Genomic DNA, 25,092 nt, shown 5'->3' with positions numbered 1-25,092 from the left:
TGTCTGCATATTTCCATCACCCTTACTTGCTATTTTGTGCTACTTTAATTCAGTGTTTACTGCTTTAAGCCAATTTTTGACACTTTCATCCTGCTTTTTGCAACTTTTTGACATTTTTTTGCCCACTTAAGCTGTGGTTTGCAATTAAATGCCACTTTTTGCACATTTCTAATCATTTTCACTCTTTTTTTTCAAAGCTGCACTGTTTTTGCCACTTTATTTGAATTATTTGGTTTGCTGCTTTTTGACCATTTTTGCCACCCTTAACTTTTTTTAATCGCCACTTTTCACCACTTAGATTGTGGCTCTTGCAAATATATTTTTCAACAGTTTGGCTCTTTGGTTGAGTAACACTGCTCTTAAACTTTATTTAAATGGTTTGATGAACAAAGTTTTTCACCTCCACCTGCTCCTGTTTTTATGGAGAGTGTGATTTAATGACTGAAATGTAATTGTGGTTGATATTTTGTTCTGAAATGTTCTAATCCTGAGCTCATGTCTCTGTTCGGTGTTCAGTCCGGGTTCTGGGGTCTAGGTAACTCTGTGTTCAGGTGTTCACCGTGTGACTGCGACATTGGAGGAGCTCACAGCAGCACGTGAGTTTGGCTTTTTAGTCTTTAATCATGAATTCAGGTTTCTATGAGTTTGTCTGTAAATCTTTAAACTTTCCACGGACGGTGAATTAAACTAGAACTGGTAGAGTGAAGTGTAAAAACGTCTGCACCAGTAAGTACAGGTGCCCTTACTCGTCCCCTACAGCGGCCTGGAGGCCACGCCTACATGGAAATGACCGGCTGAAAACAGAATAACTTTGTTTTTGAGAAGCTAATGTCCACTTATAAATGTGTTAACCCTTTAAAGTACGTCTTACCTGCACAGGTGTTCTCCAGAGAACGGACAGTGCCACTGTTTACCCAACATGGTGGGGCGGCGCTGCTCTGAACCTGCTCCTGGCCACTTTCTGCCTCTGCTGGACTACTTCCTGTATGAGGCGGAGCTCGCCGCTCCACTGTATGACAGGGCCCCTCCTCCTCCGACTCTTCCTCCATCGCCATATTTCACTCCTCATCCTCCGACGCCTCCTGTTGCGACTCTTCCTCCGTCGTCTCCTCTGGTGTGCAGCAGTGAAAAGTACTTTGCTGAGAACGTGTGTTTCACATCCTGCTGAGTCATCACGCCGTTATTGTTGTATTTCCAGTTGAACCCGGTCGTGTTGCCAGAGTGTGAGAAGTACTACAGGGAGCAGGGTTTCGACTTTAAGTTCACTAACGGACGAGTCATTTTGGTGCGAAGGGCTCGCCGACTCGCTCGCCGCAGGAGACAGGTGAGATGTCTGATTCACTTCCTGTTTCTCTGCTTTTGTTTCCACCAGTAGGATGGCTGAATTTGACCTGAGAACCTATCTGATATTATCTCTGCCCTTGCTAGTAATAATGGTCACTGGTAGAGGCAGGGAAGGTTCCTCCTCCATGTAACCTCCTGAGGGTTCCTCCTCCATGTAACCTCCTGAGGGTTCCTCCTTCATGTAACCTCCTGAGGGTTCCTCCTCTGTGTAACCTCCTGAGGGTTCCTCCTCTGTGTAACCTCCTGAGGGTTCCTCCTCTGTGTATCCTCCTGAGGGTTCCTCCTTCATGTAACCTCCTGAGGGTTCCTCCTCTGTGTAACCTCCTGAGGGTTCCTCCTTCATGTAACCTCCTGAGGGTTCCTCCTTCATGTAACCTCCTGAGGGTTCCTCCTTCATGTAACCTCCTGAGGGTTCCTCCTCTGTGTAACCTCCTGAGGGTTCCTCCTCTGTGTAACCTCCTGAGGGTTCCTCCTTCATGTAACCTCCTGAGGGTTCCTCCTCTGTGTAACCTCCTGAGGGTTCCTCCTCCATGTAACCTCCTGAGGGTTCCTCCTCTGTGTAACCTCCTGAAGGTTCCTCCTCCATGTAACCTCCTGAGGGTTCCTCCTCCATGTAACCTCCTGAGGGTTCCTCCTCTGTGTAACCTCCTGAGGGTTCCTCCTCCATGTAACCTCCTGAGGGTTCCTCCTTCATGTAACCTCCTGAGGGTTCCTCCTCTGTGTAACCTCCTGAGGGTTCCTCCTCTGTGTAACCTCCTGAGGGTTCCTCCTCTGTGTAACCTCCTGAGGGTTCCTCCTCTGTGTAACCTCCTGAGGGTTCCTCCTCCATGTAACCTCCTGAGGGTTCCTCCTTCATGTAACCTCCTGAGGGTTCCTCCTCCATGTAACCTCCTGAGGGTTCCTCCTCCATGTAACCTCCTGAGGGTTCCTCCTCCATGTAACCTCCTGAGGGTTCCTCCTCTGTGTAACCTCCTGAGGGTTCCTCCTCTGTGTAACCTCCTGAGGGTTCCTCCTCTGTGTAACCTCCTGAGGGTTCCTCCTCCATGTAACCTCCTGAGGGTTCCTCCTCCATGTAACCTCCTGAGGGTTCCTCCTCTGTGTAACCTCCTGAAGGTTCCTCCTCCATGTAACCTCCTGAGGGTTCCTCCTCCATGTAACCTCCTGAAGGTTCCTCCTCCATGTAACCTCCTGAGGGTTCCTCCTCTGTGTAACCTCCTGAGGGTTCCTGCTCCATGTAACCTCCTGAAGGTTCCTGCTCCATGTAACCTCCTGAGTGTTCCTCCTCCATGTAACCTCCTGAGGGTTCCTCCTCTGTGTAACCTCCTGAGGGTTCCTCCTCTGTGTAACCTCCTGAGGGTTCCTCCTCTGTGTAACCTCCTGAGGGTTCCTCCTTCATGTAACCTCCTGAGGGTTCCTCCTCTGTGTAACCTCCTGAGGGTTCCTCCTCCATGTAACCTCCTGAGGGTTCCTCCTCTGTGTAACCTCCTGAGGGTTCCTCCTCCATGTAACCTCCTGAGGGTTCCTCCTCTGTGTAACCTCCTGAGGGTTCCTCCTCCATGTAACCTCCTGAGGGTTCCTCCTCTGTGTAACCTCCTGAGGGTTCCTCCTCCGTGTAACCTCCTGAGGGTTCCTCCTCTGTGTAACCTCCTGAGGGTTCCTCCTCCATGTAACCTCCTGAGTGTTCCTCCTTCATGTAACCTCCTGAGGGTTCCTCCTCTGTGTAACCTCCTGAGGGTTCCTCCTCTGTGTAACCTCCTGAGGGTTCCTCCTCCATGTAACCTCCTGAGGGTTCCTCCTCTGTGTAACCTCCTGAGGGTTCCTCCTCCATGTAACCTCCTGAGGGTTCCTCCTCCGTGTAACCTCCTGAGGGTTCCTCCTCCATGTAACCTCCTGAGGGTTCCTCCTCCATGTAACCTCCTGAGGGTTCCTCCTCCGTGTAACCTCCTGAGGGTTCCTCCTCCGTGTAACCTCCCGAGGGTTCCACCTCTGTGTAACCTCCCGAGGGTTCCTCCTCTGTGTAACCTCCCGAGGGTTCCACCTCCGTGTAACCTCCCGAGGGTTCCACCTCCGTGTAACCTCCTGAGGGTTCCTCCTCCGTGTAACCTCCTGAGGGTTCCTCCTCCATGTAACCTCCTGAGGGTTCCTCCTCTGTGTAACCTCCTGAGGGTTCCACCTCTGTGTAACCTCCTGAGGGTTCCTCCTCTGTGTAACCTCCTGAGGGTTCCTCCTCCATGTAACCTCCTGAGGGTTCCTCCTCTGTGTAACCTCCTGAGGGTTCCTCCTCTGTGTAACCTCCTGAGGGTTCCACCTCTGTGTAACCTCCTGAGGGTTCCTCCTCGGTGTAACCTCCTGAGGGTTCCTCCTCCATGTAACCTCCTGAGGGTTCCTCCTCCATGTAACCTCCTGAGGGTTCCTCCTCTGTGTAACCTCCTGAGGGTTCCTCCCCTCTGCTCCATCAGTCGTTGCTTTAGTTGTACGAGTTTTTATCTAAGACTAGATTTATGACATTTTGCAGCAGACCACCATCCCTCTGGATCCAGGTCATGCCCTGCAGATCATCCCTCGTCAGCGGCCACCTGGTCGCCCTGTCACCTGGACCGGCCTGGGACTGGTCAGGGTGCTAGAGGGGGCGGGGCTGAGATTCACCGTGGACAACCTTCCATCATCGTTGGATTACCAGCTGGTGGTTCGCTACGAGCCAGAGGTGAGGAGCAGTAAGGGATGAGTCAGGGATCTGGATTTGTTAAAGGGGTGGTGAATAATGAAATCGAGACTTCTGTCAGCCAACAAGGTTTTTTTTTTTGTAAAGAAATGTCAGTCTGCACACAGGCGGTGATTGTGAAGAACGACCCAGAGCTTCTGGTAAGATCCACCTTTAAGAGTGGATACCATCTCTCAGGTGACACCTACAGGGGTCTCCAAAGGGCCTCTTGATTCAGTGGTGGGCCCGGGGTTTGATACCTAGTCAGGAACAACACAATCACCTTTGTTGCTTCGTATTTACATGTGCAGTAAAGTTGACACCTTCCTAGCCCTATCGTTTCCCCATGTCTGCATTTCCATACACGTCCTGTGAGAGGGTAGACGCCCCGGTAGGTTCTGTAGATAAACAACAGTGGGGACCAGTCCCAGTGGGGCTAAAATTACATCACGGGGGTAACTCTGGACGTTTTCCTGCAGGCTCCATCTGACTGGCTGGCTTCAGTCAGCATCGCTACACTGTCGCCAGGCGACGGACGCTGCAGCAGCCCCCCAACAGGAAGTCAAACTCTGGTACTTCCTGGAAACGCAAGGTGAGTCATCATCAGTGACCACAGAGTTTGTTTATTTGTTTACTTTGGTTGCATCACACAGCTCATGAACGTGTTCATTGTTTGATTGTTGTTTGTTTATTTTTTATCTTTGTTTGTTTCTTGTTTGTTTGTCTTTGTTTATTGTTTGTTTGTTGTTTGTTTGTTTGTTGTTTGTTTACTGTTAGTTAATCATTTGTTTATTGTTTGTTGATCCTTGTTTTTAATTGTTTATCCTTTTTTGTTTATTGTTAGTTTATTGTTTGTTTATCCTTGATTGTTCACTGTTTCTTTTTTAGTTGTTAATTGTTTGTGTATTGGTTCTTATCCTTGTTTGTTTGTTTATTGTTTGATTGTTGTTTGTTAATTGGTGTTTATTGTTTGTTTACTGTTAGTTTGTTGTTTGTTTACTGTTTGTTGATTGTTTGTTTATTGTTTGTTTACTGTTTGTTTATTGTTTGTTTACTGTTTGTTGATTGTTTGTTTACTGTTTGTTGATTGTTTGTTTACTGTTTGTTGACTGTTTGTTTACTGTTTGTTTACTGTTTGTTGATTGGTTGTTTACTGTTTGTTGACTGTGTGTTGATTGGTTGTTTACTGTTTGTTGACTGTTTGTTGATTGTTTGTTTACTGTTTGTTGATTGGTTGTTTACTGTTGGTTGACTGTTTGTTGATTGTTTGTTTACTGTTTGTTGATTGGTTGTTTACTGTTTGTTGACTGTTTGTTGATTGGTTGTTTACTGTTTGTTGACTGTTTGTTGATTGTTTGTTTACTGTTTGTTGATTGGTTGTTTACTGTTTGTTGACTGTGTGTTGATTGGTTGTTTACTGTTTGTTGACTGTTTGTTGATTGTTTGTTTACTGTTTGTTGATTGGTTGTTTACTGTTTGTTGACTGTTTGTTGATTGTTTGTTTACTGTTTGTTGATTGTTTGTTTACTGTTTGTTTACTGTTTGTTGATTGGTTGTTTACTGTTTGTTGACTGTTTGTTGATTGGTTGTTTACTGTTTGTTGACTGTTTGTTGATTGTTTGTTTACTGTTTGTTGATTGGTTGTTTACTGTTTGTTGATTGTTTGTTTACTGTTTGTTGATTGTTTGTTGACTGTTTGTTTATTGTTTGTTTACTGTTTGTTGACTGTTTGTTTACTGTTTGTTGATTGGTTGTTTACTGTTTGTTGACTGTTTGTTGATTGTTTGTTTACTGTTTGTTGATTGTTTGTTTACTGTTTGTTTACTGTTTGTTGATTGGTTGTTTACTGTTTGTTGACTGTTTGTTGATTGGTTGTTTACTGTTTGTTGACTGTTTGTTGATTGTTTGTTTACTGTTTGTTGATTGTTTGTTTACTGTTTGTTTACTGTTTGTTGATTGGTTGTTTACTGTTTGTTGACTGTTTGTTGATTGGTTGTTTACTGTTTGTTGACTGTTTGTTGATTGTTTGTTTACTGTTTGTTGATTGGTTGTTTACTGTTTGTTGATTGTTTGTTTACTGTTTGTTGATTGTTTGTTGACTGTTTGTTTATTGTTTGTTTACTGTTTGTTGACTGTTTGTTTACTGTTTGTTTACTGTTTGTTGATTGGTTGTTTACTGTTTGTTGATTGTTTGTTTACTGTTTGTTGACTGTTTGTTGATTGTTTGTTTACTGTTTGTTTACTGTTTGTTGATTGTTTGTTTACTGTTTGTTGACTGTTTGTTGATTGTTTGTTTACTGTTTGTTGATTGTTTGTTTACTGTTTGTTTACTGTTTGTTGATTGGTTGTTTACTGTTTGTTGATTGTTTGTTTACTGTTTGTTGACTGTTTGTTGATTGTTTGTTTACTGTTTGTTGACTGTTTGTTGATTGTTTGTTTACTGTTTGTTGATTGTTTGTTGACTGTTTGTTGATTGTTTGTTTACTGTTTGTTTACTGTTTGTTGATTGTTTGTTTACTGTTTGTTGACTGTTTGTTGATTGTTTGTTTACTGTTTGTTGATTGTTTGTTTACTGTTTGTTGACTGTTTGTTGATTGTTTGTTTACTGTTTGTTGATTGTTTGTTTACTGTTTGTTGACTGTTTGTTGATTGTTTGTTTACTGTTTGTTGACTGTTTGTTGATTGTTTGTTTACTGTTTGTTGACTGTTTGTTGATTGTTTGTTTACTGTTTGTTGACTGTTTGTTGATTGTTTGTTTACTGTTTGTTGATTGGTTGTTTACTGTTTGTTGACTGTTTGTTGATTGTTTGTTTACTGTTTGTTGACTGTTTGTTGATTGTTTGTTTACTGTTTGTTGACTGTTTGTTGATTGTTTGTTGACTGTTTGTTGATTGTTTGTTTACTGTTTGTTGATTGGTTGTTAATGGTTCACCCTCAGAGGTGGTGTCCTGGAGTTGCCGGTGTGTCTGAATGCTGGCGGTCGTTATCTCATCGACATTGTTTTCAGCAAACAGCCTGGACCCGATGACTCATCGTCACACATCCTGATCGATTCGGTGAGGAAGTCTACAATCCTTTTGGATGATTGACAGGTCGCTGGACCCACCCCCAAGCAGCCCTGTCCAATTAGAACAGAACATCAGTAACAAATCACTGCAGAGGGTCGGGGTTAGGTGTTGTTTACATGAATCATTCCTCACTGTTCTTGTCTTTAGATCGGTCTGATACCCAGTATCGAGTCCGTCCAGGACTTCTGCTCCCAGAGTGACATCGACTCTTTCAGACGCTTCCGCTGCATTGGATTGGCTGCTGAGCTCAGCCCACAGGACGCCATACCCGAGGGCTGCGAGGGGCTCATCAAGAGCATGTCAGCACGGATCAATAAAGGAGCTGTTCGTAAGTTATAAACACGAATCAACAACAGAACCTTTCATAAGTTTATAAACACGAATCAAAAATGGAGCCATTGGTAAGATTATAAACACCAATCAGTAAGCAGATGGCATTGTTTCTCCATCCTGCTCCTGACGTCCTTCTGTAAAGCCTCTAGCTGGCTCAGTGGTTTGCTGCTGTCTGGTTCCTTTGATCAGTATATCTCTGGAGCGTCCTCTCTTCTTAGCCAATAGAAAGCCAGGATTAAGCTCCAGGTTTTAACCTGATAGTAAACATGCTCATCCTAATTTTCTCCCTATTTTCTTTATTTTCTTTCCGTCTTTTCTCTTCCTGATGTCAGCGTGTAAGTGTAACGTGGTCGGCTCTCTCGGACCGAGCTGCAGTAAACTGGGAGGGTTCTGTGAATGTAAACCCGATGTGATTGGCCGTTGCTGTGACACCTGTTCACCGCTGACGTTTGGCTTTGGACCCAGCGGCTGTCAGCGTAAGTAGAAAACAGAAGCCTGACAAAGAGAGGTGAAACTAAAGATGATGGATCTGTAAGGTTTGAAATGTTTTAGTGTCTCTCCGCTCTTATCCTCAGCCTGTGACTGCGACCCTCGTGGCGCCGTGTCAGAGATGTGCGATCAGGTCAGAGGTCAGTGTGCGTGTCGATCAGAGGCCGCAGGTCGCCGTTGTGATCGCTGTCAGACCGGATTCTGGAGTTTCCCGCTCTGTCGAGCATGCGAGTGTCACGGACTGTCAGACGAGTGCGACCAAGAGACGGGAGAGTGTTTGAACTGCAGGGAGCACGCCGCTGGACCTCGCTGTGATAGGTTCATGTCTACATCACTACAAACCTCTAAGGACCAATATCATAAACAATTTAAAATATCAGACTGGGTTAGTTAAGGGACGTCCTGTTTAGAGGTACACTATATGGACAAAAGTATTCGGCCACCAGCAGGGACTGTAATGACGCTGTATTCAGATCCATTTAAACACTAAAATCTTCTGAAGGTTCATTTTCTGAGGCGGATGTTTCATCATGCTCTGATTCTGATGGCCCTGTTGTGTCTGATGCAGGTGTGTAGAGGGTTACCATGGTAACCCCGCCTCCAGCCGGCCCTGCGAGCCATGTTTGTGTCCAGATATTCAGGGCAGCGGGCGATTCTTTGCCACTTCCTGCCTTCAAGACCCAGAATCCCTCAGTCCATCCTGTGTCTGCAGAGAGGGACACACAGGTAGGAACGCAGTCTGTGCTCTGACCCCGCACACACCTGCACAGGTGACACTGTCTGTGTCCAACATCTGACCTCACCTGACCTCCCCCAGGTGAACGCTGCGACAGGTGCAGCCCTGGTTTCTATGGTAACCTGGCGTTGCCGGGGGCCAGCTGTGAGGAGTGTGAGTGCAACAACAACATCGACATCGACGACCGCGACGCCTGCGACCGTCTGACCGGAGAGTGTCTGCGCTGCCTCCACAACACCATGGGACCGCGCTGCAGCCTCTGCAGACCTGGTTACTATGGCAACGCCCTGGACCAGGAGTGCAAAGGTGAGCCTGAGGGTCAACACCTGAAACCATGGAAACAATAAAACTTCCTAAGAAGTCAAAATAACCAAACCCCTCCTCCCGTTATGACCTCAGAGTGCTCGTGTGACCGGCGAGGGACCGTGGTCACTCAGTGTCCCCTGGGGAGTCCGTGTTTCTGTGACGGGAGGACGGGTCAGTGTCCCTGCAGGCCGGGGGCCGGCGGCGCCCTCTGTGACCGCTGTGAGGACGGATTCTGGAACCTGGAGGGTCCGGTGGGGTGTCAACCCTGCAGCTGTGACCCCGCCAACGCCGAGTCCAACATCTGTGACAAGGTGACACGACGAACACGTGAACGTCATAAAATGATAAACATCATTCGCTGAGACGCCATCCTCTCTCTAACCCCGCCCTTTTTATCGTCTCTGTGGTCAGCTGACGGGCCAGTGTCCGTGTCGTCCTGAGTTTGGCGGCAGACAGTGTGACGAATGTGGCGAGAATCATTTTGGGAACCCAGACCTTCAGTGTATCTGTGAGTAATCAACCTTTCACAATAAAACTTCCTGTCTCTTAACAACCAATGTGACCTTTCACAATAAAACTTCCTGTCTCTTAACAACCGATGTGACCTTTCACAATAAAACTTCCTGTCTCATACCCACCGATGTGACCTTTCACAATAAAACTTCCTGTCTCTTAACAACCGATGTGACCTTTCACAATAAAACTTCCTGTCTCATACCCACCGATGTGACCTTTCACAATAAAACTTCCTGTCTCATACCCACCGATGTGACCTTTCACAATAAAACTTCCTGTCTCTTAACAACCAATGTGACCTTTCACAATAAAACTTCCTGTCTCATACCCACCGATGTGACCTTTCACAATAAAACTTCCTGTCTCATACCCACCGATGTGACCTTTCACAATAAAACTTCCTGTCTCTTAACAACCAATGTGACCTTTCACAATAAAACTTCCTGTCTCTTAACAACCGATGTGACCTTTCACAATAAAACTTCCTGTCTCATACCCACCGATGTGACCTTTCACAATAAAACTTCCTGTCTCTTAACAACCAATGTGACCTTTCACAGTAAAACTTCCTGTCTCTTAACAACCAATGTGACCTTTCACAATAAAACTTCCTGTCTCTTAACAACCGATGTGACCTTTCACAATAAAACTTCCTGTCTCATACCCACCGATGTGACCTTTCACAATAAAACTTCCTGTCTCATACCCACCGATGTGACCTTTCACAATAAAACTACCTGCCTCATAGCCGCTGATGTGACCTTTCACATTAAAACTTCTTGTCTCTTAACAACCGATGTGACCTTTCACAATAAAACTTCCTGTCTCATACCCACCGATGTGACCTTTCACAATAAAACTTCCTGTCTCTTAACAACCAATGTGACCTTTCACAATAAAACTTCCTGTCTCATACCCACCGATGTGACCTTTCACAATAAAACTTCCTGTCTCTTAACAACCGATGTGACCTTTCACAATAAAACTTACTGTCTCATACCCACCGATGTGACCTTTCACAATAAAACTTACTGTCTCATACCCACCGATGTGACCTTTCACAATAAAACTTCCTGTCTCTTAACAACCAATGTGACCTTTCACAATAAAACTTCCTGTCTCTTAACAACCGATGTGACCTTTCACAATAAAACTTCTTGTCTCTTAACAACCGATGTGACCTTTCACAATAAAACTTCCTGTCTCATACCCACCGATGTGACCTTTCACAATAAAACTTCCTGTCTCTTAACAACCAATGTGACCTTTCACAATAAAACTTCCTGTCTCTTAACAACCGATGTGACCTTTCACAATAAAACTTCCTGTCTCATACCCACCGATGTGACCTTTCACAATAAAACTTCCTGTCTCTTAACAACCGATGTGACCTTTCACAATAAAACTTCCTGTCTCTTAACAACCGATGTGACCTTTCACAATAAAACTTCCTGTCTCATACCCACCGATGTGACCTTTCACAATAAAACTTCCTGTCTCATACCCACCGATGTGACCTTTCACAATAAAACTTCCTGTCTCATACCCACTGATGTGACCTTTCACAATAAAACTTCCTGCCTCATAGCCACCAATGTGACCTTTCACATTAAAACTTCCTGTCTCATAGCCACCAATGTGGCCTTTCAAATTAAAACTTCCTGTGTCATAGCTGTTGATGTGACCTTTCACAATAAAACTACCTGCCTCATAGCCGCTGATGTGATTTTTCACATTAAAACTTCCTGCCTCATAGCCAGTCATGTGGCCTTTCACATTAAAACTTCCTGTCTCATAGCCACCAATGTGACCTTTCACATTAAAACTTCCTGCCTCATAGCCACCAATGTGGCCTTTCACATTAAAACTTCCTGCCTCATAGCCAGTCATGTGACCTTTCACATTAAAACTTCCTGCCTCATAGCCACCAATGTGGCCTTTCACATTAAAACTTCCTGCCTCATAGCCAGTCATGTGACCTTTCACATTAAAACTTCCTGCCTCATAGCCAGTCATGTGACCTTTCACATTTAAACTTCCTGCCTCATAGCCAGTCATGTGACCTTTCACATTAAAACTTCCTGCCTCATAGCCAGTCATGTGACCTTTCACATTAAAACTTCCTGCCTCATAGCCAGTCATGTGACCTTTCACATTTAAACTTCCTGTCTCATACCTGCTGATGTGACCTTTCACATTTAAACTTCCTTTCTCACACCTGCCCTTTTGCTCCTCCCCTTTCCTCTCAGCGTGTGACTGTAACATGGAGGGAACTCAGCGCCCGTCATGTGACCATGAAACTGGCGAGTGTCTCTGTCGGACCGGGGTCACGGGGATCTTCTGTGACCAGTGTGCCCCTGGCTACAACTCGGCGTTCCCAGCCTGTGAGCCGTGCCACGCTTGCACCGCCATCTGGGCTCAGAGCGTCACCGACGTGCAGCGTGCCGCTCAGACGATGAGGACCTTCATCCCGCACTCTGACAGCGCGCTGAGGCCTGGAGACAGCCACCGCCGCCAACAGATGCAGCAGATGCACTCCAGGATGGACGACCTCTCCAACCTGACGGGCCTCTCCCCTCTTAAAGTGGAGAAGATGGAGAAACTCTGCATGATGATAGGGTATGACCTGCTTTTATTACAGTTCATAAACCTGCAGTCAACATGGCCGACCAGATCTTAGTGACGCTGGCCGACACTGACCTCCTGAATCTGACATCAGTGGACAAACCAAGGAGCCAATGAGCAGACAGATGGACAGACTAACAGACAGACGAACCAGACAGACGACGGAATTGATTAAAAAAATCTAACTGGTCTGATGGGCGGGGCATGAAGAGAATCAAACATTTAATATGTCTCCTTCACAGGAAGCTGAAAGACGCCGTCGACCCAAACGTGATCGTGATCGACCCGTCTCCGCTCCTCAACACGCAGATCGACGACATCGAGAAGGAGTTCAAGAAGCTTCTGGACTCTCTGAAGGAGAAGGTCAGCGAGGAGTGGGGCGACGAGGACGGAGACGTGGAGGGTAAAAAATACCTTTAATATTTATCAGGGAATCATTTAGGACGTCTCTGAAACTGTGGCTGATGATGGTGGAAGTCCGGCTCTGTAATCATGACTCCGTTATTTTCTCTGTGCCAGAGCTGCTGCAGGACATCGAGAAGCTCCATAAAACCTTCATGGCGGATGAGAAACGCATCCGGAACGCCAACAGAGCTGTGGAGGACTCCATGGACACCAGGCAGGACATCAAAGTCAAACTGAGCATGTGCAGCAGAGGAGACCTGGCGCCAGTAGACAAGAAGGTCCAACAGCTCAGTGTGGTCAACCTCAACCGAAAGGTGAGTGTGAGCCAAACCGGTCACATGATCATCATCAGCCAATCAGAGGCCTCGGTATTCAGGAAACTGTGATCTGTTCTGGGGCAGATCTGTGGAGAACCCGGTCTGCTGGACTGCTCGGGATGTGGAGGAGCGCTGTGCGTCCTCGGTCTCTCACAGAGGAAGTGTGGAGGGCCGGGCTGTGACGGCGCCGTTCCAGACAGTCAGAAAGCCGTGGAGGATGCAGAGAAGACGAAGAAGCTCCTGGACAACCTCCCATCCAGGCTGCAGGAGTCCAAGAACAAGGTAGATGTTGGCTGAGAACGCTGTTCCATCATTAAAACACAAATAAACTCAAAGTCTTCTCTTCATGTTGACCACTCTGGAAAAGTGGGCGGATCTGGCGAGGATTCTTCATTTTTTGCTTTTAAAGATGATGTCATCCTTTAAAGCCTATAAAACATTCCATCCTTGCCTTTTGCGTGCATCCCCCTCCATCTTCACCTCATTATTTGTCACATAAATATTGCTTTTTATTTTTGGATGTTTTTCCTCACTGCTCTGAGGAAGGAAGAGAAGGTGCGCATGTGCCTGTGGTTCCATTACAGGGTCACAGTGCCCCCTTCTGGTCTAGCATGGGTACTACAGTGGTTTCAGGGCCCCCTCCTGGTCTAGCATGGACACTACAGTGGTTTCAGTGCCCCCTCCTGGTCTAGCATGGGTACTACACTGGTTTCAGTGCCCCCTCCTGTCTAGCAGGGGTACTACAGTGGTTTCAGTGCCCCCTCCTGGTCTAGCAGGGGTACTACAGTGGTTTCAGGGCCCCCTCCTGGTCTAGCATGGGTACTACAGTGGTTTCAGGGCCCCCTCCTGGTCTAGCAGGGGTACTACAGTGGTTTCAGGGCCCCCTCCTGGTCTAGCATGGACACTACAGTGGTTTCAGGGCCCCCTCCTGGTCTAGCAGGGGTACTACAGTGGTTTCAGTGCCCCCTCCTGTCTAGCAGGGGTACTACAGTGGTTTTAGTGCCCCCTCCTGGTCTAGCATGGGTACTACAGTGGTTTCAGTGCCCCCTCCTGTCTAGCAGGGGTACTACAGTGGTTTTAGTGCCCCTTCCTGGTCTAGCAGGGGTACTACAGTGGTTTCAGGGCCCCCTTCTGGTCTAGCAGGGGTACTACAGTGGTTTTAGTGCCCCTTCCTGGTCTAGCATGGGTACTACACTGGTTTCAGGGCCCCCTCCTGGTCTAGCATGGGTACTACACTGGTTTCAGTGCCCCCTCCTGGTCTAGCATGGGTACTACACTGGTTTCAGTGCCCTCTCCTGGTCTAGCAGGTGTACTACAGTGGTTTCAGTGCCCTCTCCTGGTCTAGCAGGTGTACTACAGTGGTTTCAGTGCCCTCTCCTGGTCTAGCATGGGTACTACACTGGTTTCAGTGACCATCCTGGTCTAGCATGGGTACTACAGTGGTTTCAGGGCCCCCTCCTGGTCTAGCATGGGTACTACAGTGGTTTCAGTGCCCCCTCCTGTCTAGCAGGGGTACTACAGTGGTTTCAGGGCCCCCTTCTGGTCTAGCAGGGGTACTACAGTGGTTTTAGTGCCCCTTCCTGGTCTAGCATGGGTACTACAGTGGTTTCAGTGCCCCCTCCTGTCTAGCAGGGGTACTACAGTGGTTTCAGTGCCCCCTCCTGGTCTAGCAGGGGTACTACAGTGGTTTCAGGGCCCCCTCCTGGTCTAGCATGGGTACTACACTGGTTTCAGGGCCCCCTCCTGGTCTAGCATGGGTACTACACTGGTTTCAGTGCCCTCTCCTGGTCTAGCATGGGTACTACACTGGTTTCAGTGCCCTCTCCTGGTCTAGCATGGGTACTACACTGGTTTCAGTGCCCTCTCCTGGTCTAGCATGGGTACTACACTGGTTTCAGTGCCCTCTCCTGGTCTAGCATGGGTACTACACTGGTTTCAGTGACCATCCTGGTCTAGCATGGGTACTATTCTGGTTTCAGGGCCCCCTCCTGGTCTAGCATGGGTACTACAGTGGTTTCAGGGCCCCCTTCTGGTCTAGCAGGGGTACTACAGTGGTTTTAGTGCCCCCTCCTGGTCTAGCAGGGGTACTACACTGGTTTCAGGGCCCCCTCCTGGTCTAGCAGGGGTACTACAGTGGTTTCAGTGCCCTCTCCTTGTCTAGCATGGGTACTACAGTGGTTTCAGTGCCCCCTCCTGGTCTAGCATGGGTACTACATTGGTTTCAGTGCCCCCTCCTGGTCTAGCATGGGTACTACACTGGTTTCAGTGCCCCCTCCTGGTCTAGCATGGGTACTACAGTGGTTTCAGGGCCCCCTCCTGGTCTAGCAGGGGTACTACAGTGGTTTCAGTGCCCCCTCCTGGTCTAGCAGGGGTACTACACTGGTTTCAGTGCCCCCTCCTGTCTAGCAGGGGTACTAAAGTGGTTTCAGTGCCCCCTCCTGTCTAGCAGGGGTACTACAGTGGTTTCAGTGCCCCTCCTGGTCTAGCAGGGTACAACACTGGTTTCAGTGCCCTCTCCTGGTCTAGCAGGGGTACTAAAGTGGTTTCAGTGCCCCCTCCTGGTCTAGCATGGGTACTACACTGGTTTCAGTGCCCTCTCCTGGTCTAGCAGGGGTACTACACTGGTTTCAGTGCCCCCTCCTGGTCTAGCAGGTGTACTACACTGGTTTCAGTGCCCCCTCCTGTCTAGCAGGGGTACTACACTGGTTTCAGTGCCCCCTCCTGGTCTAGCAGGGGTACTACACTGGTTTCAGTGCCCCCTCCTGGTCTAGCAGGTGTACTACACTGGTTTCAGTGCCCCCTCCTGTCTAGCAGGGGTACTACACTGGTTTCAGTGCCCCCTCCTGGTCTAGCAGGTGTACTACAGTGGTTTCAGTGCCCCCTCCTGTCTAGCAGGGGTACTACAGTGGTTTCAGGGCCCCCTTCTGGTCTAGCAGGGGTACTACAGTGGTTTTAGTGCCCCTTCCTGGTCTAGCATGGGTACTACAGTGGTTTCAGTGCCCCCTCCTGTCTAGCAGGGGTACTACAGTGGTTTCAGTGCCCCCTCCTGGTCTAGCAGGGGTACTACAGTGGTTTCAGGGCCCCCTCCTGGTCTAGCATGGGTACTACACTGGTTTCAGTGCCCTCTCCTGGTCTAGCATGGGTACTACACTGGTTTCAGTGCCCTCTCCTGGTCTAGCATGGGTACTACACTGGTTTCAGTGCCCTCTCCTGGTCTAGCATGGGTACTACACTGGTTTCAGTGACCATCCTGGTCTAGCATGGGTACTATTCTGGTTTCAGGGCCCCCTCCTGGTCTAGCATGGGTACTACAGTGGTTTCAGGGCCCCCTTCTGGTCTAGCAGGGGTACTACAGTGGTTTTAGTGCCCCCTCCTGGTCTAGCAGGGGTACTACACTGGTTTCAGGGCCCCCTCCTGGTCTAGCAGGGGTACTACAGTGGTTTCAGTGCCCCCTCCTGTCTAGCATGGGTACTACAGTGGTTTCAGTGCCCTCTCCTTGTCTAGCATGGGTACTACAGTGGTTTCAGTGCCCCCTCCTGGTCTAGCATGGGTACTACATTGGTTTCAGTGCCCCCTCCTGGTCTTGCATGGGTACTACACTGGTTTCAGTGCCCCCTCCTGGTCTAGCAGGGGTACTACACTGGTTTCAGTGCCCCCTCCTGTCTAGCAGGGGTACTACACTGGTTTCAGTGCCCCCTCCTGTCTAGCAGGGGTACTAAAGTGGTTTCAGTGCCCCCTCCTGTCTAGCAGGGGTACTAAAGTGGTTTCAGTGCCCCCTCCTGTCTAGCAGGGGTACTAAAGTGGTTTCAGTGCCCCCTCCTGGTCTAGCATGGGTACAACACTGGTTTCAGTGCCCTCTCCTGGTCTAGCAGGGGTACTAAAGTGGTTTCAGTGCCCCCTCCTGGTCTAGCATGGGTACTACACTGGTTTCAGTGCCCTCTCCTGGTCTAGCAGGGGTACTACACTGGTTTCAGTGCCCCCTCCTGGTCTAGCAGGTGTACTACACTGGTTTCAGTGCCCCCTCCTGTCTAGCAGGGGTACTACACTGGTTTCAGTGCCCCCTCCTGGTCTAGCAGGTGTACTACACTGGTTTCAGTGCCCCCTCCTGGTCTAGCATGGGGACTACAGTGGTTTCAGTGCCCCTTCCTGGTCTAGCATGGGTACTACACTGGTTTCAGTGCCCCCTCCTGGTCTAGCATGGGTACTACAGTGGTTTCAGTGCCCCTTCCTGGTCTAGCATGGGTACTACACTGGTTTCAGTGCCCCCTCCTGGTCTAGCAGGGGTACTACACTGGTTTCAGTGCCCCCTCCTGGTCTAGCAGGTGTACTACACTGGTTTCAGTGCCCCCTCCTGGTCTAGCATGGGGACTACAGTGGTTTCAGTGCCCCTTCCTGGTCTAGCATGGGTACTACACTGGTTTCAGTGCCCCCTCCTGGTCTAGCATGGGTACTACACTGGTTTCAGTGCCCCTTCCTGGTCTAGCATGGGTACTACACTGGTTTCAGTGCCCCCTCCTGGTCTAGCATGGGTACTACACTGGTTTCAGTGCCCCGTCCTGGTCTAGCATTGGAAATACACTGGTTTCAGTGCCCCCTTCTGGTCTAGCATGGGTACTACACTGGTTTCAGTGCCCCCTCCTGGTCTAGCATGGGTACTACAATGGTTTCAGTGCCCCCTCCTGGTCTAGCATGGGTACAACACTGGTTTCAGTGCCCCCTCCTGGTCTAGCATGGGTCCTATACAGTGAAACGGCCTGAGAACTCCTGTGACTCTTATTTGATGTTTTTTCAAATAATGTTGGGCGTGTGTTTTTGATTTTATTCTTTCTTCTTCTTCTATAGGTTGACAACGCCAAACAGGCCGCTCAGGACTCCAAAGACCAGGCCAAAGACCTCCAGGACCGGATCAATGACAACATGGAGTCTTTTGAGAGAGAGAAGCAGAAAACCAAAGAGCTGCTGAAGAGGGTCAAAGACTACCTCACGGGTCAGTCTCTAGTCTGTCTACCTGGTGGTTTTCTGGTCTGTTTAACCCTTTATCTGTCAGCACAGTCATGACTTCTTTAGACTAAACTAATGGAACCAAAGCAGGACAAACAAAAACAGGAGATTTACAACCTAAAAACAAGAATGCTTACAGCACTAAGGGTAGGGTTGGAAGAAATGCCGATAAGTTCAGTGACAAACCAAAATCCATGTTAGGATATCTAAGGTCATGATCAAGATCAAACCAGGATTTAGATGTTACTGCAGAAATGTAAGGACTTTTAAAAACCAAGATAAACCCTTAAATATCTTATCATTTACCCAGGATGAATCCATTATTAACACAGGATAAAGCCGACATAAACCTAAGATAAATCCTGGATAAACCTGAGAAAAACCAGAGATAAACCCAGGAAAAACCCAGGATAAACCCCAGAAAAATCCAGGATAAACCTGAGATAAATCCAGGATGATCCCAGGATAAACCCCAGATAAATTCAGCATAAACCTGAGATACATCAAAGATAATGCCAGGATAAAACCAAAGATAAATCCAGGATAAAGCCAGCATAGACCTGAGATAAACCCAGGATGAACCAGAGATAAATCCAGGATAAAGCCAGGATAAATCCATTATTAACCCAGGATAAAGCCAGGATAAACCCGAGATGAACCCAGGATAAAGTCAGGATAAACCCGAGATAAACCCAGGATAAATCCATTATTAACCCAAGATAAAGCCAGGATAAACCCGAGATGAACCCAGGATAAAGCCAAGATAAACCCGAGATAATCCCAGGATAAAGCCAGGATAAATCCAGGATAAACTCAGGATAAACCCAACACTAACCCAGGATAAACCCAGGATAAACCCGAGATAAACCCAGGATAAACCCAACAGTAACCCAGGATAAACCCGAGATTAATCCAGGATAAACCCGAGATAAACCCAGGATAAACCCAACACTAACCCAGGATAAACCCAGGATAAACCCAGGTTAAGCCGATAAAAAAGCATGAACCTTGAAATGAACATTTTGCCCTAAAGGGACAGAGAGACCGCCATGGGAAGATGCTGAGTCAGCTCTGTAATAGACCGTTGAACTTTGACCTGACGCCAGAGTGTCAGAAACCTGCAGACCAAACTAAAATATAAAACACAGTAATCCGTCCGAGTGTGGGCGGAGCTACCGCTGAGTGTCCTGATAGGTTAGAACAGCCTCCAGATAAATCCTCTACAGTCTACATCTATGACTTTACATCACTGAGACGTGTTCAGGATGTAAATCAGGGCCAGGAGTGAGTAACCAAGCATCAGAATAGAGTTTGATTGATCCTGTGAGGTCCCTAATCTGACCCGTGGCTGCTCGCCGTCCTCTCTCCTCCACAGATGACATGGTTCCTCCAGAGGACATCGAGAAAATGGCTCGAGCCGTCCTGGACGTCCAGCTGCCTCGGTCTCCTGATCAGATCCGATCGATGATCGATGACATCAAGAAACTTCTGAACAACACCACCAACGTCCAGGACGACCTGAAGAACCTGGAGGAGCACGCCAAGAGCGCCCAGGAGCTGCTGGAGGATGCTCGAGAGTTAAAGTCAGTGTCTGAAAAACCCACAGAACCTTTCCTCTGACCTCCTGATTATTGATTATTGATCAGCTGATTGTTCCCTAACCTCAAACCTGGTTCACCATGGTCTACGCCGTCATGAGCTCTACATGCATGCGTGCTGCTGTAATCTGACCAATCACTAGTTAGTATTGATCTGATAGATCAATCACTGATATTGATCCTTTTCTAATAAAAGCAGCATACAGAATGACTCCACAAAGATCAATAAGGCTTATAAAAACTCCACAATAATCACTGATTTTTCTTCAGACCATTCCCCACATGTTCAAAATAAAAATGACTAAACAGCCGCAGTTTCACTCTGATTTAGTAATGTTGGTCTTATTCTGATCTATTTTTGAGGCTACACTGTACCTAATGTTTTGGCTGTTTTTAATCGGTGGGTTACTATTTAATAATTGGTTTGAGAAAATACTGAAAGACAACTTTGAGTGTAAGAAAAGTCATTCAAACTCAAAATCGGTCCTTCAGCTGAGGCTCAGTGAATCTGTCCTACAGTCTGTAGACGTAGCGGTGCTGGTCTTACATTTTTCACCTTTCCTACATCTGATTGGTCTCCATGGTCACATGACACTGACAGCACAACAGATGAGAATGAAGAGGAGCACAGGAGCAGCCCTGATTGAGGCTTCTTTAAAGTCCTCTAGTATCAGGACTGTCTTTGAGCTCCTGCAGTGTGGATAAACCCACCTCTGCTGGTGGACAGCGTGGCGTGGCTGCTGTCATCTACAGCTGGTATCAGTGATGATGTTAGCGTAGCACCATGCTAGTTCTCTTTGGTTCAGACATTTTCTCACTTTAACAGATTTCCAACTCATTTTGTCTTTAAGGGAACGGACGAGAAACATCGATGTGAGCAAGATCAGTGGAGACATTTATGATGCTGAGGAAGCTCAAGACAACGCCAACAACGACCTGGAAACAGCCAGCAACGACACCGCCAGGGCCAGAGAGCTCATCACCCAGGTACAACCACAGATATCAGGCATCAAAAATCCAACATTCCTTATTTGCTAGAGCTCTCTAATGTCACCAATATTCATCAGTCATAATATCAAACATTCCGTATATACCAAATATCTCCAACATTCATCATATCAAACATTCCGTATATACCAAATATCTCCAGCATTCATCATATCAAACATTCCGTATATACCAAATATCTCCAACATTCATCATATCGAACATTCCGTATATATGGAATATCTCCAGCAATCATCATATCAAACATTCCATATATACCAAATGTCTCCAGCATTCATCATATCAAACATTCCGTATATACGGATTATCTCCAGCATTCATCATATCAAACATTCCGTATATACCAAATATCTCCAACAATCATCATATCAAACATTCCATATATACCAAATATCTCCAGTATTCCTCATATCAAACATTCCGTATATACCAAATATCTCCAACAATCATCATATCAAACATTCCATATATACCAAATATCTCCAGTATTCCTCATATCAAACATTCCGTATATACCAAATATCTCCAACAATCATCATATCAAACATTCCATATATACCAAATATCTCCAGTATTCCTCATATCAAACATTCCGTATATACCAAATATCTCCAGTATTCATCATATCAAACATTCCGTATATACCAAATATCTCCAACATTCATCATATCAAACATTCCGTATATACCAAATATCTCCAGCAATCATCATATCAAACATTCCGTATATAAAAAATATCTCTAACATTTATCATATCAAACATTCCGTATATACCAAATATCTCCAACAATCATCATATCAAACATTCCATATATACCAAATATCTCCAGTATTCATCATATCAAACATTCTGTATATACGGAATATCTCCAGCATTCATCATATCAAACATTCCGTATATACCAAATATCTCCATCATTCATCATATCAAACATTCTGTATATACGGAATATCTCCAGCATTCATCATATCAAACATTCCGTATATACGGAATTTCTCCAACATTCATCATATCAAACATTCCGTATATACCAAATATCTCCAACATTCATCATATCAAACATTCCGTATATACGGAATATCTCCAGCATTCATCATATCAAACATTCCGTACATACCAAATATCTCCAGCATTCATCATATCAAACATTCCGTATATACCAAATATCTCCAACATTCATCATATCAAACATTCCGTATATACGGAATATCTCCAGCAATCATTATATCAAACATTCCGTATATACCAAATATCTCCAGCATTCATCATATCAAACATTCCGTATATACCAAATATCTCCAGCAATCATCATATCAAACATTCTGTATATACCAAATATCTCCAGCATTCATCATATCAAACATTCCGTATATACCAAATATCTCCAGCAATCATCATATTGAACATTCCGTATATACCAAATATCTCCAGCATTCATCATATCAAACATTTCGTATATACCATATATCTCCAGCATTCATCATATCAAACATTCTGTATATACCAAATATCTCCAGCATTCATCATATCAAACATTCCGTATGTACCAAATATCTCCAACATTCATCATATCAAACATTCCGTATATACTAAATATCTCAAGCATTCATCATATCAAACATTCTGTATATACCAAATATCTCCAACATTCATCATATCAAACATTCCGTATATACGGAATATCTCCAGCATTCATCATATCAAACATTCCGTACATACCAAATATCTCCAGCATTCATCATATCAAACATTCCGTATATACCAAATATCTCCAGCATTCATCATATCAAACATTCCGTATATACCAAATATCTCCAACATTCATCATATCAAACATTCCGTATATACCGAATATCTCCAGCATTCATCATATCAAACATTTCATATATACCAAATATCTCCAACATTCATCATATCAATCATTCTGTATATACCAAATATCTCCAGCATTCATCATATCAAACATTCCGTATATACCAAATATCTCCAACAATCATCATATTGAACATTCCGTATATCCCAAATATCTCCAGCATTCATCATATCAAACATTTCGTATATACCATATATCTCCAGCATTCATCATATCAAACATTCTGTATATACCAAATATCTCCAGCATTCATCATATCAAACATTCCGTATGTACCAAATATCTCCAACATTCATCATATCAAACATTCCGTATATACTAAATATCTCAAGCATTCATCATATCAAACATTCTGTATATACCAAATATCTCCAACATTCATCATATCAAACATTCCGTATATACCAAATATCTCCAGCATTCATCATATCAAACATTCCGTATATATGGAATATCTCCAGCAATCATCATATCAAACATTCCATATATACCAAATGTCTCCAGCATTCATCATATCAAACATTCCGTATATACGGATTATCTCCAGCATTCATCATATCAAACATTCCGTATATACCAAATATCTCCAACAATCATCATATCAAACATTCCATATATACCAAATATTTCCAGTATTCATCATATCAAACATTCCGTATATACCAAATATCTCCAACAATCATCATATCAAACATTCCGTATATACCAAATATCTCCAGTATTCATCATATCAAACATTCCGTATATACCAAATATCTCCAACATTCATCATATCAAACATTCCGTATATACCAAATATCTCCAGCAATCATCATATCAAACATTCCGTATATAAAAAATATCTCTAACATTTATCATATCAAACATTCCGTATATACCAAATATCTCCAACAATCATCATATCAAACATTCCATATATACCAAATATCTCCAGTATTCATCATATCAAACATTCCGTATATACCAAATATCTCCAACATTCATCATATCAAACATTCCGTATATACCAAATATCTCCATCATTCATCATATCAAACATTCTGTATATACCAAATATCTCCAACATTCATCATATCAAACATTCTGTATATACCAAATATCTCCAACATTCATCATATCAAACATTCCGTATATACCAAATATCTCCATCATTCATCATATCAAACATTCTGTATATACCAAATATCTCCAACATTCATCATATCAAACATTCCGTATATACCAAATATCTCCAGCATTCATCATATCAAACATTCCGTATATACCAAATATCTCCAGCATTCATCATATCAAACATTTCATATATACCAAATATCTCCAACATTCATCATATCAAACATTCCGTATATACGGAATATCTCCAGCAATCATTATATCAAACATTCCGTATATACCAAATATCTCCAGCATTCATCATATCAAACATTCCGTATATACGGAATATCTCCAGCAATCATTATATCAAACATTCTGTATATACCAAATATCTCCAACATTCATCATATCAATCATTCTGTATATACCAAATATCTCCAGCATTCATCATATCAAACATTCCGTATATACCAAATATCTCCAGCAATCATCATATTGAACATTCCGTATATCCCAAATATCTCCAGCATTCATCATATCAAACATTCTGTATATACCAAATATCTCCAGCATTCATCATATCAAACATTCCGTATGTACCAAATATCTCCAACATTCATCATATCAAACATTCCGTATATACTAAATATCTCAAGCATTCATCATATCAAACATTCTGTTTATACCAAATATCTCCAACATTCATCACATCAAACATTCCGTATATACCAAATATCTCCAGCATTCATCATATCAAACATTCCGTATATACCAAATATCTCCAGCAATCATCATATTGAACATTCCGTATATACCAAATATCTCCAGCATTCATCATATCAAACATTCCGTATATACCAAATATCTCCAGCATTCATCATATCAAACATTCCGTATATACCAAATATCTCCAGCATTCATCATATCAAACATTCCGTATGTACCAAATATCTCCAGCATTCATCATATCAAACATTCCGTATATACCAAATATCTCCAGCATTCATCATATCAAACATTCTGTATATACCAAATATCTCCAGCATTCATCATATCAAACATTCCGTATATACCAAATATCTCCAGCAATCATCATATTGAACATTCCATATATACCAAATATCTCCAGCATTCATCATATCAAACATTTCGTATATACCAAATATCTCCAACATTCATCATATCAAACATTCCGTATATACCAAATATCTCCAGCATTCATCATATCAAACATTCCGTTTATACCAAATATCTCCAGCATTCATCATATCAAACATTCCGTATATACCAAATATCTCCAACATTCATCATATCAAACATTCCGTATATACCAAATATCTCCAGCATTCATCATATCAAACATTCCGTATATACCAAATATCTCCAACAATAAACATATCAAACATTCTGTATATACCAAATATCTCCAACATTTATCATATCAAACATTCTGTATATACCAAATATCTCCAACATTCTTAATATCAAACATTCTGTATATACCAAATATCTCCAAAATTCATCATATCAAACATTCCGTATATACGGAATATCTCCAACATTCATCATATCAAACATTCCGTATATACCAAATATCTCCAGCATTCATCATATTAAACATTCTGTATATACCAAATATCTTCAGCATTCATCATATCAAACATTCCGTATATACC

General features: G+C 44.6%; 1 protein-coding gene across 1 annotated transcript in view; it reads left to right on the top strand.

The window, feature by feature from the left end:
* The window catches only part of lamb4 (laminin, beta 4), a 42,273-nt gene that overhangs the window by 12,022 nt on the left and 5,159 nt on the right, over positions 1-25,092 (top strand). The window contains exons 11-30 of the mRNA XM_041796414.1: positions 517-596; positions 880-1,114; positions 1,199-1,324; positions 3,860-4,048; positions 4,525-4,637; positions 6,984-7,101; positions 7,261-7,441; positions 7,779-7,922; positions 8,022-8,253; positions 8,504-8,661; positions 8,753-8,977; positions 9,071-9,288; positions 9,389-9,485; positions 11,743-12,112; positions 12,361-12,521; positions 12,638-12,837; positions 12,925-13,122; positions 17,683-17,827; positions 19,217-19,424; positions 20,291-20,426. Coding sequence (XP_041652348.1) covers positions 517-596; positions 880-1,114; positions 1,199-1,324; positions 3,860-4,048; positions 4,525-4,637; positions 6,984-7,101; positions 7,261-7,441; positions 7,779-7,922; positions 8,022-8,253; positions 8,504-8,661; positions 8,753-8,977; positions 9,071-9,288; positions 9,389-9,485; positions 11,743-12,112; positions 12,361-12,521; positions 12,638-12,837; positions 12,925-13,122; positions 17,683-17,827; positions 19,217-19,424; positions 20,291-20,426 — 3,534 coding nt within the window. The remainder of the gene's footprint in view (positions 1-516; positions 597-879; positions 1,115-1,198; positions 1,325-3,859; positions 4,049-4,524; positions 4,638-6,983; positions 7,102-7,260; positions 7,442-7,778; positions 7,923-8,021; positions 8,254-8,503; positions 8,662-8,752; positions 8,978-9,070; positions 9,289-9,388; positions 9,486-11,742; positions 12,113-12,360; positions 12,522-12,637; positions 12,838-12,924; positions 13,123-17,682; positions 17,828-19,216; positions 19,425-20,290; positions 20,427-25,092) is intronic.

This window comes from Cheilinus undulatus, linkage group 9 (genome assembly GCF_018320785.1).
Source record: "Cheilinus undulatus linkage group 9, ASM1832078v1, whole genome shotgun sequence".
Taxonomy (NCBI): Eukaryota; Metazoa; Chordata; class Actinopteri; order Labriformes; family Labridae; genus Cheilinus; species Cheilinus undulatus.
The sequence above is the reverse complement of the archived record's forward strand: the minus strand, read 5'-3'. Positions and strand labels throughout refer to the sequence as shown.